Source organism: Onychostoma macrolepis, chromosome 18 (assembly GCF_012432095.1).
Source record: "Onychostoma macrolepis isolate SWU-2019 chromosome 18, ASM1243209v1, whole genome shotgun sequence".
In the NCBI taxonomy this organism is placed as follows: Eukaryota; Metazoa; Chordata; class Actinopteri; order Cypriniformes; family Cyprinidae; genus Onychostoma; species Onychostoma macrolepis.
Window position 1 is genome coordinate 7144071 of NC_081172.1, and position 15950 is coordinate 7160020.

Here is a 15950-nt window from a genome sequence, read left to right on the forward strand (position 1 = left end):
GAAATGAAATTGTGCTGGAAGTGTGAGAGCAGTCAGTGCAGAATGAAAGCATCACTCCAGAATGTGAGAGAGTTTGGCGGCACTGCAGGTGATTGTCTGCTGCTTCTACATGATGGATCCGATCTCTTTCTGGATCTCAGAAATGAGGATCAGAGACAGAACGATGCCTACAATCTGTAGATCAAACAGAAGAACTGTGTCAGGACAGCAGTGTGCATAGAGAGAGGATAGTAATTTCACTTTCTGCCCAACACCCACTGAAAAATTCATGACTGGAAATGCAGTTCATTGCATTCAGTGATATGGGATACGAATACACAATATTCATTTCAAAAGGATCACATCTTAAAGGATATATATATATATATATATATATATATATATACATATATTGGAGGTATATGGATTTGTTGAATTGCATTTGACTGTCATGGGAATGTGTGTATAATTCAGGTTGTCTGTATCTATATCCTTAATTATATGAATTATTAAAAAGGTCACACGCACACACACACAGAGAGAGAGAGAGATATGCTTCACTGATTTATAATGAACAGACACGATATTGCTAGTTACTTTGTTTCTGCTCCACCAACGAAAATGGTTTCTAACAAAGCCACAGCAGAATGGACCATTGCGAGTGCGATCAAAACGTTTTTGTTTTTTTTGTTTTTTTCATTTCTGAATGAAACCTTAAAGGTTGACTGAACGATTCGAAAACTCGCTCAATCAAAGACCGTGTATTCAGTGTAATCAACTTGTTTTTAATAAACTGGCTGAATGATACAATTACTAAAAAATAAATAAAAAAAAGGTCACCACCTACTGATGTATTTTTACTGACATGCAAAAAAAAAAGTCACACTGTGAGACCTGTAATTCACAAACTAAGGGTCTGTCCCAATACCCACATTTGCAGAAATATATCCCCACGAACCTACAACGGTCAAATGGATTGGAGAATGAATGGTGAGGCAATAATGATACACTATGTTCCACCTAGTGGATGAAGCATAGAGCTACAAGTGACTTGCGGATGAACATAGTGCTGGTCATTACTTGATTTGTGCTTCGGCTTCGCTGTTTTACGCGGATGAATCTGATGACGCACCGAGTTGTTTTGACTTGTTGAAAACAATTGTATTAAAATAAGGTTACAAAAGTTTGGCGATGCTGACACTAGTCATATCGATTGCCTTTCATCAGATAAGATAAAACAGTAGGTTAATAACGATGTACATGGCTGTTTAGAGACTGACATTGCCATTATAAACAGTTTTCGAACCTACACTCTAAAAAATGCTGGGTTACAACCAGTGGCGTAAACTGCAGGCAGTGCAGCCGCACTGGGGCCCGTTATATAATTATATTAATTAATATTAATAATATAATGTAATTTATGCCAAGAGTCTTCACAGTAATGAATAAATATATAAATAATTAAAATCTATGTGTTGTAATGGTCTAGCGGTAGAATTATTGACAAGCAACTCTGGGGTTTCAGGTTCTAACCCACCCTCATATATAGTTTTTTTTTTTCCTCATTAAAACCAAAGTGGTGTTCATCAGTGATTGTATATCAAGAGCAACGACACGATTGTGTGCATTTTGTTTCGTGATTTTCCTAGAACAAAGCGCTCGATCGTCTGTGTGAAGATGCGCATTGTGCACGAGCGCCAAGAGAGAATAACAGCGGCAACGAGCGCTCGCCATAACACACCGCCTGTTATTTAACATAGACCAACAAGTATCTTATAGAATGGAGATGTTTCTTTCTTTTAGGTACATCCGACCGTGCGTGCCTCGAGATGGTCGTGCTCTCTCGCCTCTAGGAGAGGAATGCGGTTGTAGTGATTTCTGCGTGTTGGAGAGAGACGCACGCAAAGAGAACGGTTCAATTTAATATAAGAAACAGATGAGATACTGATTTTAGTTGGTCTAAATTAACTAGGTTAGGCACAAATTCGCGTATATGGGTTCCCTTCAAGACACGAGCGCTGTGTTTGTATATGCTTCATAACCGTGCAGCCCAGGGGGTCCGTCGTTATAGCCTGCACTGGGGCCCGTCATTACCAAGTGACCAGCCTTTACGCCACTGGTTACAACCAAGCGGAAACCTCCCGGTCTCTCTCGTGAAACCAACACGGAAGTGACTAAAACTGCAATTCATCGACTGGCCGCTAGAGGCTGGCTCCAAAAGGGAGTCAGTCTCATATACCTTCCATGTTAAATGCCCAATTTTACAGCAGAAATTTTTTTACAGCCTGGTACAAAAAGTGGTTTTGGTCTATATAGCTATAATTTTGCCCTTCATGACAACTGTGAGGGGGGTGAATTTCTTTGTAACTCATCAGTTTAAATTATATTAAGCCTTAAAGTTCTGCATAATTAAGGGCGTGGCCACGAGTGACAGAATGGATTGCCGCTTCTGTCGCCACCGTCGAGCTAGATGGGCGTGGTTTCAGCAAAGTGCTCCTCTTTGCCCATTTTCGAATATACATAAAATTTTTGAAAGCAAGAGCAATTTTTGAAGGGGACACAAATAATACAACTAAAATTGTACTTGTAAGGATATGTACTGGTGCATCTCAAATTAGAATGTCGTGGAAAAGTTCATTTATTTCAGTAATTCAACTCAAATTGTGAAACTTGTGTATTAAATAAATTTAATGCACACAGACTGAAGTAGTTTAAGTCTTTGGTTCTTTTAATTGTGATGATTTAGGCTAGAGGTCTTCACGGAGGACCCGGGACCCGCACGGGTTCGGGTCTATATTTTAAAAGGTCAGCCGGGTCCGGGTCGGGTCCCAGTCTATTATTTCGGGTCCCGGGTCTGTTTAACATTGTGTGTAATACCCGAGTCGATCGGAGAACACCGCACCCGCCAGTGATCAGTGTCAGTCAGCATGCGTGTGTTTTGTAACTTGCAGTTTGTAAAATTAGGATGAGAAAATTGTGAGCTGGAAATAAAAAATAAAAAAACAAGCGTTACCTCAGCCGCCAGAAGCAGAGCGCGGGCGGAGTTAATGTAGCCTACTGCACGCGGACGGTGATCATGGATTCCTTCATGAGTGATTTTGAAAAAAAAAAAAAGCTGAAACAAAACTGAAGAAGAGACTCACCTGTTATTGAACACGCACAAAAAAAACATCTTTAGTGAATTGTTGGCCTTCTGGAAAGTATGATCATTTACTGTATGTGTACTCAATACTTGGTAGGGGCTCGTTTTGCTTTAATTACAGCCTCAATGCGGCGTGGCATGGAGGTGATCAGTTTGTGGCACTGCTGAGGTGGTATGGAAGCCCAGGTTTCTTTGACAGTGTCCTTCAGCTCATCTGCATTGTTGGGTCTGGTGTCTCTCATCTTCCTCTTGACAATACCCATATATTCTCTATGGGGTTCAGGTCTGGTGAGTTTGCCGGCCAGTCAAGCACAGTAACACCATGTTCAAAAACCAGCTTTTGGTACCTTTGGCAGTGTGGGCAGGTGCCAAGTCCTGCTGGAAAATGAAATCAGCATCTCCATAAAGCTTGTCAGCAGAAGAAAGCATGAAGTGCTCTAAAATCTCCTGGTAGATGGCTGCGTTGACTGTGGACTTCAGAAAACACAGTGGACCAACACCAGCAGATGACATGGCAGCCCAAATCATCATTGATTGCGGAAACTTCACACTGGACTTCAAGCAACATGGATTCTGTGCCTCTCGACTCTTCCTTCAGACTCTGGGACCTTGATTTCCAAATGAAATGCAAAATTTACTTTCATCTGAAAAGAGGACTTTGGACCACTGAGCAAAAGTCCATTTCTTTTTCTCCACAGCCCAGGTAAGATGCTTCTGACGTTGTCTCTGGTTCAGAAGTGGCTTGGTAGCCCTTTTCCTGAAGACGTCTGAGCGTGGTGACTCTTGATGCACTGACTCCAGCTTCAATTCTCTCCTTGTGAAGCTCTCCCAAGTGTTTGAATCAGCTTTGCTTGACAGTAATCTCAAGCTTGCGGTCATCCCTGTTGCTTGTGCACCTTTTCCTACCCAAATTCTTCCTTCCAGTCAACTTTGCATTTAATATGCTTTGATACAGCACTCTGTAAACAGCCACACCTTTCAGTAATGACCTTCTGTGACTTACCCTCTTTGTGGAGGGTGTCAATGTTCGTCTTCTGGATCATTGCCAAGTTAGCAGTCTTCTCCATTATTGTGGTTTCAAAGAACAAGAGATACCCAGAATGTATACTGTATGGATGGTCATTTATTGAAACTCAAATGTAAATATTCTAATATTTTGAGATACTGATTTTTGACTTTCATGAGCTGTAAGCTCTAATCAACAAAATAAAAAAAATAAAACACTTTTGAAATGTTTTACTTTACATGTAATGAATCTAAAATATATGATAGTTTCACTTTTTGAAATAAGTTACAAGAAAAAATGAACTTTTTCACGACATTCTAATTTATTGAGATGCACCTGTATACATGGGAAGGCTATAAGGCCTTATTTTAATGACAAATGTCGAGAGCGCATATTGTGACGTGAAAGAATCTCTTCCCTCGCACGCAAATTTTCTTTGCTCTCGCACAAAACCGCACGCGCGCTCTCAGAAACACGCTGCTCTAGCAAAGAGAAAATAATCACTTCATCCAACGTTTAAGTGAAAAAAAACAAACAAAACAAATTGACAACCTTACTTCGAGACTTTGTTCTCTCTCACCGGACTTGTGTGTGTGATATAAAAGAGGAAAGCATTTGGACCAAAGCACTGTGAGGCAAGGGAGGGGGAGACTCAAAAGGTTTCTAAACTTAAAACGCATTTTTGCTCCGTTTGCGTTGTTTTACTACTTACACAATTATTTTAAGTATAAAACATGATTTAATACACAGCTTTTTTTTTTTTATCATATTTTTAGGGGGGACAACCCTCAGATAGGGTGGGTCTTGTCCCCCCCCGGGATTTCCGCCTATGGGTAATCAACCCAGTATTTTTTATAGTGTAGTCGGTAAACAGCAAACATGATGCTATGCTAACTATGCTATACAATGTTGATTCATAATTTATTACAGGCACTGCCGCTTTCCGTTTTTGCTTGCAATGAGGTTTCATGAGGTTTATCTGTTGCAGCTTCAAGCTGCTATGACACCTTCCACTGAATATAGCAGCCTGACCTTTTTTATTTACTTAGAATAGGGTTGCCAACTGTCCCGTATTAGCCGGGACGTCCCGTATATTGGGCTTAATTTATGTGTCCCGTACGTGACCTTCCTTGTGCCATTTCTGCTAACCAGACTTATACAACAGCAGCAGTGCTGAATGCTGATCACTTGAGAATGATCACTGACACCTGTCATCATCCAGTCACAGCCACCCTCACACAGAATACATTAAGTTAATCAGAAATCGTGAACATAACTGTTCGAGTAAGGCTGCTCAATCCTCTGCCGGCTGGTCGCTCCCGCCTCACAGCAAGTGGCGCTCGCGCTAACGCCAATTCCGTCCGTGTTTTGACTTCAGTAAATCAGTATTGGTGAATACAAACAACGTGATTATTTCTCATGAGTCCAACATCCAGCTGAGCAAGAGACGTGATCAGTAAGGGAAATCGTCTTTCAATGTTGTTAAATAGAGAAAAACATTTTACATTTTTCTTGAAACACAAAATGACCAATAAAAACGTGCCAAGCACTAAAAGCAGCCCATATTAAATCTATAAGCTGTCTTTAATTGAAAAATACACATTTTCATATATACTAATGTATGTAGCCTATACACACACACATGGTCAATCACATTCGCCACCCCCACCCCCGGAATGCTATTGTCCCGTATTTTCATTTTCTGAAGTTAGCAACCCTACTTAGAAGTTTACAGTTTCCAGAGAAATCCATCATGACATGACTCTAAAACACAAATAATTGTTATAGGCTTAAACTAGTGATTTAGGCAAAAACATGGTTTGGCAGATGGGTTTGTTGTTATGTAGCCTCATTATTTCAGTGTTGATCATTTTAAATAAGGTGTAATGTAAAGGTTAACAGGACACTTCACTCAAACATTTACTCACCCAAACCTGTATGAGTTTCTTTCTTCTGATGAAACATGAAAGAACATATTTTTTAAGAATGTGGTAGTTGATGGTCCCCAGTGACCATAGTGTTTTTTCTCCATACTGTGGGAGTCAATGGTTCAGTTTGGTTCAATTGTTTAGTTACCCATATTTTTCAAAATATCTTCATGTTCAACAGGAGAAAGAAACTCATACAGGTTTTAACTTCATGGTGAGTAAATTGTTATTGGGTGAACTATCCATTAAATATTGATTGCAATAATAAAGCAATAATATTACATTAATATTCAGTAAAAAAAATTTTGTGCAACAATGCTTAACAAAGCTGTATTGACCAATCAGCACCCGTGATCAGATTGCCATCTGTTTAAGAAACTGAAATCACTCACAAGCTAAATGTTACCTGTGGTAAAGCGAGACCCAGCGTGAGCGCCCCAACTAACAGCAGGTGAGATTCAATCCATATTACAGCTCTGTCTGCACAGCCCACCGGATAGATGGATTTAGTGGTGTCCAGGTGGTTTTGTGTTTGAACCCCAAAACCACACATGGTGTTGATCACAGTCTGAAACAGTATAAGATGTTTTTAGTCAGTAATTAAGCAGCAGGGGGCAGTAATGTTTTAGCCTCTTTCTAGTCATGCTTGCTTAATAAACCTCATTTTAAATCTATAGTATACAAATGCAAACATGACTAATTAGTAGGTTCGCTAAAACAAGCAGCACTATTAATTCTATGCATATTTTTGCCATATCTAGGGACCAGAATATCATCTGGGGTGATTTTGGGAGAGTAAGCAACCGTCTAACAATCACCCAAAGCACCTTAGCATCTTCATAACACGGTAAAAAAAAAACACCTGCACACATTAGCAGCTGTCCTGACAAGCATACATGTCAATTAATTAATAATGTAGAGATTCTTAGTGCTTTTGATTCTATCATTGATGATTATTCTCATCTGGCATGCACATTTTTAACACCTACCCAAGCCAACAAGATCTTCTGACTCGACTGCATCCTACGCTATCTAATGGGTCAGGGCTGGTCACTTCCTCTTAAGCTTTTTACAACTCTAGTGTGAGTCTTTTACCACGCAACCTGAGGATGTTCAATTCCCTTTTGTTTAGTGGGCTGCAGATGTAAAATGCAGGTCAAGGTCACAACTGTAGACATATGCCGTTTTCAATTGAATGTTTGCACCAGGTATTTCCTTAATGTGTGGTTTAATCATTCATCACCCTTTTCTACAGAGATTTCACACGTTTGCATCTGAAAGATCATTTTAATGTCCGAAAGGGGATCAAATATCACCTTTAACAGCATTTATAAATAGATTTTGTTGATGGTTAAAGTAAATGCATGTGATCCCTGCAGGTCTCCCTGAAATAATGTTATGATTAATTTTCATATTGCTTGCGCAGATGCCACAGAGCAGTGCCATCGTCTCCATGTGAACATCTGTTCGGATGAATCACCGAATTTTCTGTCATTCTTTTCACTTCAAATAATACGTTTGAATACTTGAAAACAATTAAACCTGTAAACCACACAGCTTTTCGCTCTCAGCGTCAATAAATGTGACATAGCTCCTCGATTTCCTCCTGTTTTTGTTTGAAAGAATTGCATTTTGTCCGCTCTGACCTGTTTAGAGCGTGTTTATCCAGCAATCACCGTAGACGTTTGCCAAGGGAACAGAGATCATAATATTTAGGTCTGCCAAGGAGTGGCTCTAAATCAGTGATCTATGTTCTGTTTGAGTATCTTATCAGCATTTAGACATGTCTCGCGGATTGAATCAGAGCACACATTTAGCATTTCAGCCAAGCAGCTGCTTTGGACGTCGTGCCAAAATGGCTCTGCTCGGTCATTCGCTGTCTTGGGAGGCAAGAAAGCAATTCAGAACACATAAATTCTCCTCGAGTTGCTGCTGTGACAACTGTGTCGAAATTGAAACTTTGTATTACTGATACGTTTGGTAAACCCAATCTGTTTAACTTCACAAAGCTCTTACTGATGTGATTATAACTGGGCTAATTAGCCGCACAGGCCATCATCGTTAAAGATGAAGGCGCAGAGGAAGGGCAAAGGCTGACTCGACACTTTGAATTCGTCTTTCATGTCACTTTGTTGCAGAGTGCAATAAACCAATGACCACATACAGTTTTGTTGAGCTGATGAGATGAAAAATAATACAACTTTGCCTTTGCACTAATGCTAGACTACAAAGACTGAGAACAAAAGGGGAGGGATTGTGATCAAATAAAGGATCACAATGAAGGATCACTGTATAACTGAACTCAAATTTGACATTTTCTGAAATCGTGAGTGGTGTTTGCCCATGCAACGTTTGCTGGAGTGTTGTTAGGGTTTTTGCAGTGCATTCTGAGCGGTTGTTAGCATGTTGCTATGTGGTTGCTAGGGTATTCTGGATGGTTTCTTGAATGTGGACCAGCAAGTCTCTATGATGTTCCTGATCCTTCATATGTCTTGAGTCCTTTTGGCACTTTGTTTCACACTCATTTTATCATCCACTGGTAAAAAATGTATTGTAATGTCTTAGAAAAGACTTTAAACTTCTGAATTATGTTTTGATTTTTTTTTTTTATCAAGTAAATGCAGCTTTGGTGAGGAGAAGAGACATCTTTCGATAACATAAAAAATCTTATTGACTCCAAACTTTTAAATGATATCCACAGTAAGTGCTATTTTTATTCTCCCAATATATGATTTTCCTAGGTAATTATGCAGAGATTATTATAGATAATACAGTTACTGTACACGTGTTGCCACCAAGACCGTTTGAGAGAACGTTTTAAATTTGAAGGGGTGAAACTGGGGAAATATAAAACAATATTGTAAAGTTAAATGTAATTATGAGCTTCAGTCGCACCAAAGTTATTTCAACTCATAAAGCACCATATGAATCCTCGCTTCACAGACAGACCTCATATCTACTTTCATTTCTATGTCCATTTTCATTTTTGATATTCATAACTGCAGATTAAAAATCAGGCAGTAGGTGTAGGTGCTTGACTCTCACCTCTCCTGGTAGAGGAGTGCAGCATGAGAAGGGAACCGCACATCTCTCAGTGCTGGGGTTTGACGGGGTGCAGTTGAAGTAGAGGTTCCAGGACCAGTCGGTGTAGTTGTTCCAGCCACAGCATTTGAACTGCAAGGAGAAGCGAATGTGAAAGTATTTTTAGACACAGTCTCTCAGACCACATATTCACCTTGTTTTTTCTGGAACCATAAGAATTTTCATTGTGAGGAGGACAAAAGAGGCAGGAGAACATACTGTGCTGTATTGGAGAGTAGAACATTTTCTTATTCAGAGAGCCGTGCATGTGTTCATAGTACCATTACCAAACAAAAGTTAGGTATAGAATATAGGGATAGTGTACCAAACAGTGAAACAACCTGATCTCACAGAATTCCGTGTAATGACCACGAACTTAATTAACCCCCGAATCTGTGGTGGCATCACGGAATCGCCGAAAATTCCGTGATGGGCTCACAGAAGTGATACCAATGTCAGTCAGTGACAGGCATCAGCCGTGAACCACGCACGGATCCACTGGTTCAACACTTTAAATATGCCGACGCGATACTGGGAAATTTATCGTCATCATTATTGTTAAGAACTGGGTAGGTTTAGGGTAGGGGTGGGTCAGGTACTCCAGTGAAAGTATAACTGCATCGGAGTCACTCTTTTTACGTGGTCCGATGCAGCGCTGGTGTTGAACCAGTGAATCCGTGCATGGACCACGGCTGATGCCTTCTGTGAGCCCAGCACGGAATTTTCGGCGATTCTGTGATGCCACCACAGATTCGGGGTTAATTAAGTCCGTGAACATTACACGGAATTCTGTGAGATCAGGTTGCAGTGAAAAGTCTGTCATCTTGTACTAACCTTAATGTTACCTTAACCTTTAAATAAACATATTTTTTTCCAATGTCCAAGCTGACAACTTAAAAAATGGACAAAAAGGACAATATAATTTTTTAAAAATAAAATGAATATTTATTTTTTTTCAGCAAGGATGCATTAAATTTATCAAAAATATTTTTATATTGATACATTTTTATTTCAATTTATTTGTGTGTGTGTGTTGTCAAACAATTAATCACATCCAAAATAAAAGTTTTTGTTTACATAATATATGTGTACACTGTGTATATTTATGATGTATGTACAAATACAAACACATGTATGTATATTTTTAAGAAAAATGTTATGTTTATATATTAAATCTAAAATATAAGAATATAAATATATAAATGTATATACATGTAAATATTTGGTTGCGATTAATCACAATTAATTGTTTGACAGCACTAATATATATATATATATATATATATATAAAACAATAAAGGGAAGATCAAGTGTATACATGAATGTTTCATCTATTTATTTATTTAATTTAGTTTGTAGAAATGCACATGACTGCTGGTGTCTTATTGTTTTTCATGTGACCTTATGCATAAAGAATTTGCACAGTCTGAACAAAATATGACCCGTACCTCTTTTTGGATGTAGTCCATTAGGTTTTGAAGGTCCAGGTCATCTCGATAGTGCACAATGGCCTTTTTCACGAATTTCCCCAGAGCATCGCGTGTCTGTGAACATGACACTTCATACAGTCTAGCCACCAAGTATATTTCCATACGTACCTAAAATCAAACACTTCCATCTGGGTTATATATGCATATGTAATTGTGCTACGGGAGACAGGTCGACAGCGCTAATTCACCATGGCGGCTCTAATAGCATATGCTTTAGTGTGGTAATTAACTCTTGGGGCCCCCCTGAGCTCTCTGCTTTTCCCCTGTCAGTTCCTCTAACGCTGGCATGTTCAAGCACCTCTGAATGTCATTAACAGGAAGCCTTCTAGAAAGCCTCCATCAAAACGGAACATTTGGTTCCACTTTGATGTGGTAAAGCTCTTTAATCATTAAGCAGCGAAGATGCTTGAAGCGACGTCGTTAAACTCCCCTGTTTAACCGTTTGCGTTGCGCTCTGACAGTGAAGTATAGTTTGATGCAATACACTCGATGGGACTTCTCCTGGACTGTAGAACTTCAAGAGTTCAGTCGTAGGATGAGGTAATGGCAGAATGATAGGAAACTTTATAGCGGGAATTGACGTTAAGGATAAGATGAACAATGGAACTGAATGGTGGATTGCTTTTAAATCGACTTGCTATCCCATGAGATGGACTTCGAGACTGACAGATGACTGCTAAAAGAGGTTAACCAAGCCAAAGCCTAATGTTTCAATTAATCTTTAACAACCTGCAGTGTGTGAAAGTCATAACAATGAAATATGTTTCATATGATAGCCCATATCCTGTATCAGTGCTGCAGAAGAACCGTCTAGTTTATACACTTAAGTTTCAAGTGAAAGCCCACCTGGTCAGAGTAGAAGAAGCCCAGGATTGCAATGACCATTTGGGTTAGAAAGACCAAGGTAAGACTAAATGAGAACTAGAGAGGAACAGGAAAGAAAACCAAGGAAGTGATAATTGTCTTTAACTGCTAAGTGATCAAATTAACTGATAATAACAGATGTGTTGGGAAGACCGGGGCTAGTTGTCACACATTGTACTCCACTGAATATTTCACCGTTTTTTTTTGGGTGGACATTTTAAAGACATGGTTACTGATATTTAATTAATATTTCTATTTTTATAATTTAGGTTTATGCAAGTGCTGTCAAACGATTAATCACGATTAATCACATACAAAATAAACCTTTTTGTTTGCATAATATATGTTTGTTCTGTGTATATTTATTATGTATATATAAATACACTCATATATGTTGAAAATATTTACATGCATTTACATGTCTATTTATATAATTTATATTATAAATAAATATATTTAATATATAAACATGACATTTTCTAAAATATATACATGCATGTATGTGTGTTTATGTATACATAATAAATATACACAGTACACATACATATATTATGCAAACAAAAACTTATTTTGGATGCGATTAATCGTGATTAATCGTTTGACAGCACTAGCTTATACATTTTTTTGTAATTTTGGATTGTGCTATTGTCATTTTATTCTTTTTTTTTTTTTAAATAGTATTTTTTTAGTTTTTTTTTTTTTAAGTTTTTTAAATTTTCTTTTTAATTTTAGTTAAGCTTTATTTTTTTTAATTTATTGGCAGTCTAATTTTAGTGCATAAAATCAAGAAAATTTTAGTAAATTTAGTAATTTATTTGAATTAATTTACGTTTTAGTTTTAGTTAACAGACTTTAATTAAAAACTGAAGAATCTATAAAAGTTTATAAGTTTATAAAAGCAGTTGAACCCTGATGTGACAACTAGTGCTAGTCTTCCCTATTTAGATAAAGTTTAATCTTAATTTGTAAATCACTTAGAATAGATATGTAAAGTATGTGCCATAATGCTCACAATTTTAAGGAGCCGAATGTTTTCTCGCAGAGCTCCGATGCATCCGCAGAAGGTGATGAAGAACATGACCACCCCGACCACAATGAGAAACACAGCAGGATCAATAAGGAACGTGTCACGCACTGCGTCTGCGGAAAAAAACCCAGAAACACCGCTAACCTCTCGACTGATCCACACACATCTGCAGTTTATTCAGAGGCGAGGAACACACACACTTCACATACCGGTTGCTTTCTGAACTTTGGCATATACTCCAATAGCTACAATGAGAAGAGAAAACACCTAAAAATGGATAAATAAACAAATAACATGAAATAATCAATTGCACATTGATCATCCGCAAAACACAAAATGGGATGGCCTGTGTGTGTGTATTTATATACAAGTCATCACATTTTGGTGTCCGTATCAAATTAAATGTACAAAAGTGATTGTATATGTGTTTGCATATCAAATGCAAGTTAAGTGTCTACTCTAATGTTTCAAAATGTGAAAATAAAATGATCATGTTCATGTTCCATGACAGATATATTTATGCAAAAACAAAACAATATAATTAATATTATTGTGCATAATTAATTATTCTAACCTGTACTTATTTAAATATATAAAAGAAATTGTGATTTGTTTTCAGATGACACTTAACTTGATATTGTTTTATATAATGAAATCACATTCAGACATTTAAAGTGGTTTTATATTGGATTATTGGAATTTATATTTGGATTACATTGGTTTCTCCATATAAATATATTATTACTGGTTATTATTATTATTTTAATCAAAGGCCGCATTCCCAGAGCTAAAGGGTAAGAGTCTCTGAGCAATAGTGTGGTCCTGAGACCCTGTTGGCAGTGCTGGTAATATTGCTGCAGTCACCGTGGTACAGAATAAGGGTTTTTTTGTGTCTGAGTGCCACTGCAGTTCCATTATGCAGCTGAAGAGTCTTCCACCTGAGTTTATAAAAGCAGTTGAATCCTATCATCTCGCTCCTTAAGAGTCGATGACAATACTTTGAGAGCATCTATAATATGAAATACAAGGAATCAGGTTAAAGAGCCATTCAGAGGCTTTTTTAGTGCAGTGGAGGAAAAGCCACTCCATATGTGCGGTTTTGTGCATTTCTGAAAAGCCCAGCAAGCCAGTGCGGCTGGAACAAAAGACTAATGGATTATGCCTTCACACTCTGTCCAGAGGTCCATCTGTTGTTCACAAACATTGGTTTAGTGTGAAAGAGTGTGATTTGGCAGTGCCGTTCACATTTCCAGCACAACACTCACTCACAAAAGACAATTAATGGCAATCATAGTCTGCAGATCATATATTCACAATGAGAGTTGGTGATATGAGGCGTTATGAGTGATGGCAACTGCTGGTAATGTGACAAAATTGAGCAGAGTTTAAAATGATGTGAATGCACAGTGTGTGGCTTTTATTCCATTTGCATTTATTTTAATGTTGAAACAATTATTTAAACTTTTCGTTTTTGGTTTGTTTAATAGCATGTCACCAAATTATCTATTTAGCTAACAGATGATGTTTTGCTCAAACTGTGATACTGCATCAGTTAGAATGGGTCTAATGTGGCCATTTTTGTTTATTTATTTATTAAAAATAAGTCTATGTTACTACTTAACGACTTAATTTGATCAAAAATACAAGCCATTAATAATGTGAAATATAATCACAATTTAAAATAACTGTTTTCTATTTTAGTATATTTTAAAATATAATTTATTCCTGTGCTGTGATGCAAAGCTTAATTAATTCTCAGCATCATTAGCTTCAGTGTCACATGACCCTTCAGAAATCATTCTAATATGCTGATTTGCTGATCAAGAAACATTTATTATTATTATCAATGTTGAAAACAATTGTGCTGCTTAATTTTAAGAAAAAAAAAAAATAAAATAAAAATGGTTAACTTTTACCAAGAATAAATGAATGAAATAACGATAAATGGATAGATAAATAAATAAAATTAATTACATTAACAAACAAACAAACTGGGCCTGCAGGGGCCAATATAAATATAAAAATTCAGTAAGGTTTTATGTAGAGTTCAAGAGTGTTTTTTTTTTTTTTTTGTGTGTCTATTCAACTCGATGCATTTTGAAAAGTTGTGTTTTCATCTTGTACAGAGCATTTTAAATCCAATGGGAAGCTCGAGACTCTTGAACAAAGCATAATCCGAGGCAAATTCTGCAGCGCGAGCAATTCACTTGATTCTGAATGGCAGATCTGTGCAGACTCTGTCACAGTCAATGCACTGATAAAACACAACACAAACACTACGAACAGAAGAGGAACATGAGAACAGATGCTTTTGTTTTGATTGCACATTTCTTTAGGGGATTCAAGCTTTCCGCTGCATCGTATTCCGCGATTACATGCTGGAGAGTGGTATTTTTACTGTTTTCATAGCTGTAAAATTCCTTGCAATTGTATGCAAATAGAGTGCTCTAGTCGTGTTGTGTTGAAAACATCACGGTTGCAGAACCGTTTGTTTCCTCCTTCATCACGGTTGCAGAACAATTGCAGCAGCGAGTCTGTTGAAAAGACTAAATTACACCCCTGATGTTTTATTAACTTCAAAGCTGGCCAAAGAGCCTATGCTCTGTAGCCTGGAAATGTCCTCTCCCTCAACAAAACAACTTTTGGAGCTGGTGTCAGAGGCCTCACTTACCCAGAATAAAAAGCTGAAGAAGAACAGGAAGTACCGAATCCAAGGATTGACGAAAGAGAACATTTCCGTCCTGGTAAGGCTCACCTGCCTGTCCATTATAGCAGATTTATAGCAGAGGCTGAAGATTTTTTTTTTTAAAAATGGCAATGGCAGAGCAGGCCAGGCCAAACAAATATACCATCCAACATGTACGTTTCGGTCCGCAGCTATAGCCTGGAATGGACTGCAACAGCTGCTGTACATGTGGACTGACGCGCCACGTACATTAGTGTCTGTGGAAATGGCCAGAGCACACTGTTACACAAAAGCCACCTTTGGATGCTTTGAAAGCTCCGTTCCATTGTGTTCTATCACCAGTACGGCCAGGGCAAGAATTTGCAGTTAGGCAAAACAGACAAGGCTTTTCGGTGTTCCAGTTTCGACAATATTCTCCTCCTCTATCTCAATACGAGAAGATATAACGGCGGGTGATAATAGACAGAAGAAAAAGAGACCCTGAGACTTCAATGAATCAGACTGTCACCTGCCTGCTTTTCGGTTCAAAATGATGATTTTATTAGCAGGGCTGCTGCGGGACTCTTGGTAGATCAAGGACTGTGAAACCAGGGCAGGCAGCACAAGTGCTCCTCTACTGCTGGAAAGCAGTTCTAAATATAAATGACCCATCGTGAAACTGCAGTTTCAGGAGTAGTCTGGGCTCTGCTGGTTGTCTGACTGGCTTTTCCCACTGGGAGCTCTGCTGTTTTTCTGCACTGCATCTGT

At 38.1% G+C, this 15950-nt stretch overlaps 1 protein-coding gene across 1 annotated transcript; it reads right to left on the reverse strand.

The window, feature by feature from the left end:
- Positions 1-68: 68 nt before the first annotated feature.
- tspan33b (tetraspanin 33b) lies at positions 69-15368 on the reverse strand. Its single transcript, XM_058752321.1, has 8 exons — positions 15189-15368; positions 12727-12784; positions 12503-12630; positions 11473-11547; positions 10585-10680; positions 9101-9229; positions 6462-6623; positions 69-174 (listed from the first exon to the last, which is right to left on the reverse strand). The coding sequence occupies exons 1-8, from the start codon at positions 15282-15284 to the stop codon at positions 106-108; spliced, it is 813 nt and encodes a 270-aa protein (XP_058608304.1). The 5' UTR covers positions 15285-15368; the 3' UTR covers positions 69-105.
- Between the last annotated feature and the right edge of the window lie 582 nt (positions 15369-15950).

Coding starts and splice junctions, on each gene's coding strand:
- tspan33b (XM_058752321.1), bottom strand. CDS start 15,284: ATGGACAGGCAGGTGAGCCTTACCAGGACGGAAATGTTCTCTTTCGTC. Junction 10,681..11,472: donor GCTTCTTCTACTCTGACCAG/GTGGGCTTTCAC, acceptor TCATGTTCACAG/ACACGCGATGCTCTGGGGAA. Junction 6,624..9,100: donor GCACTCCTCTACCAGGAGAG/GTGAGAGTCAAG, acceptor ATACTGTTTCAG/ACTGTGATCAACACCATGTG.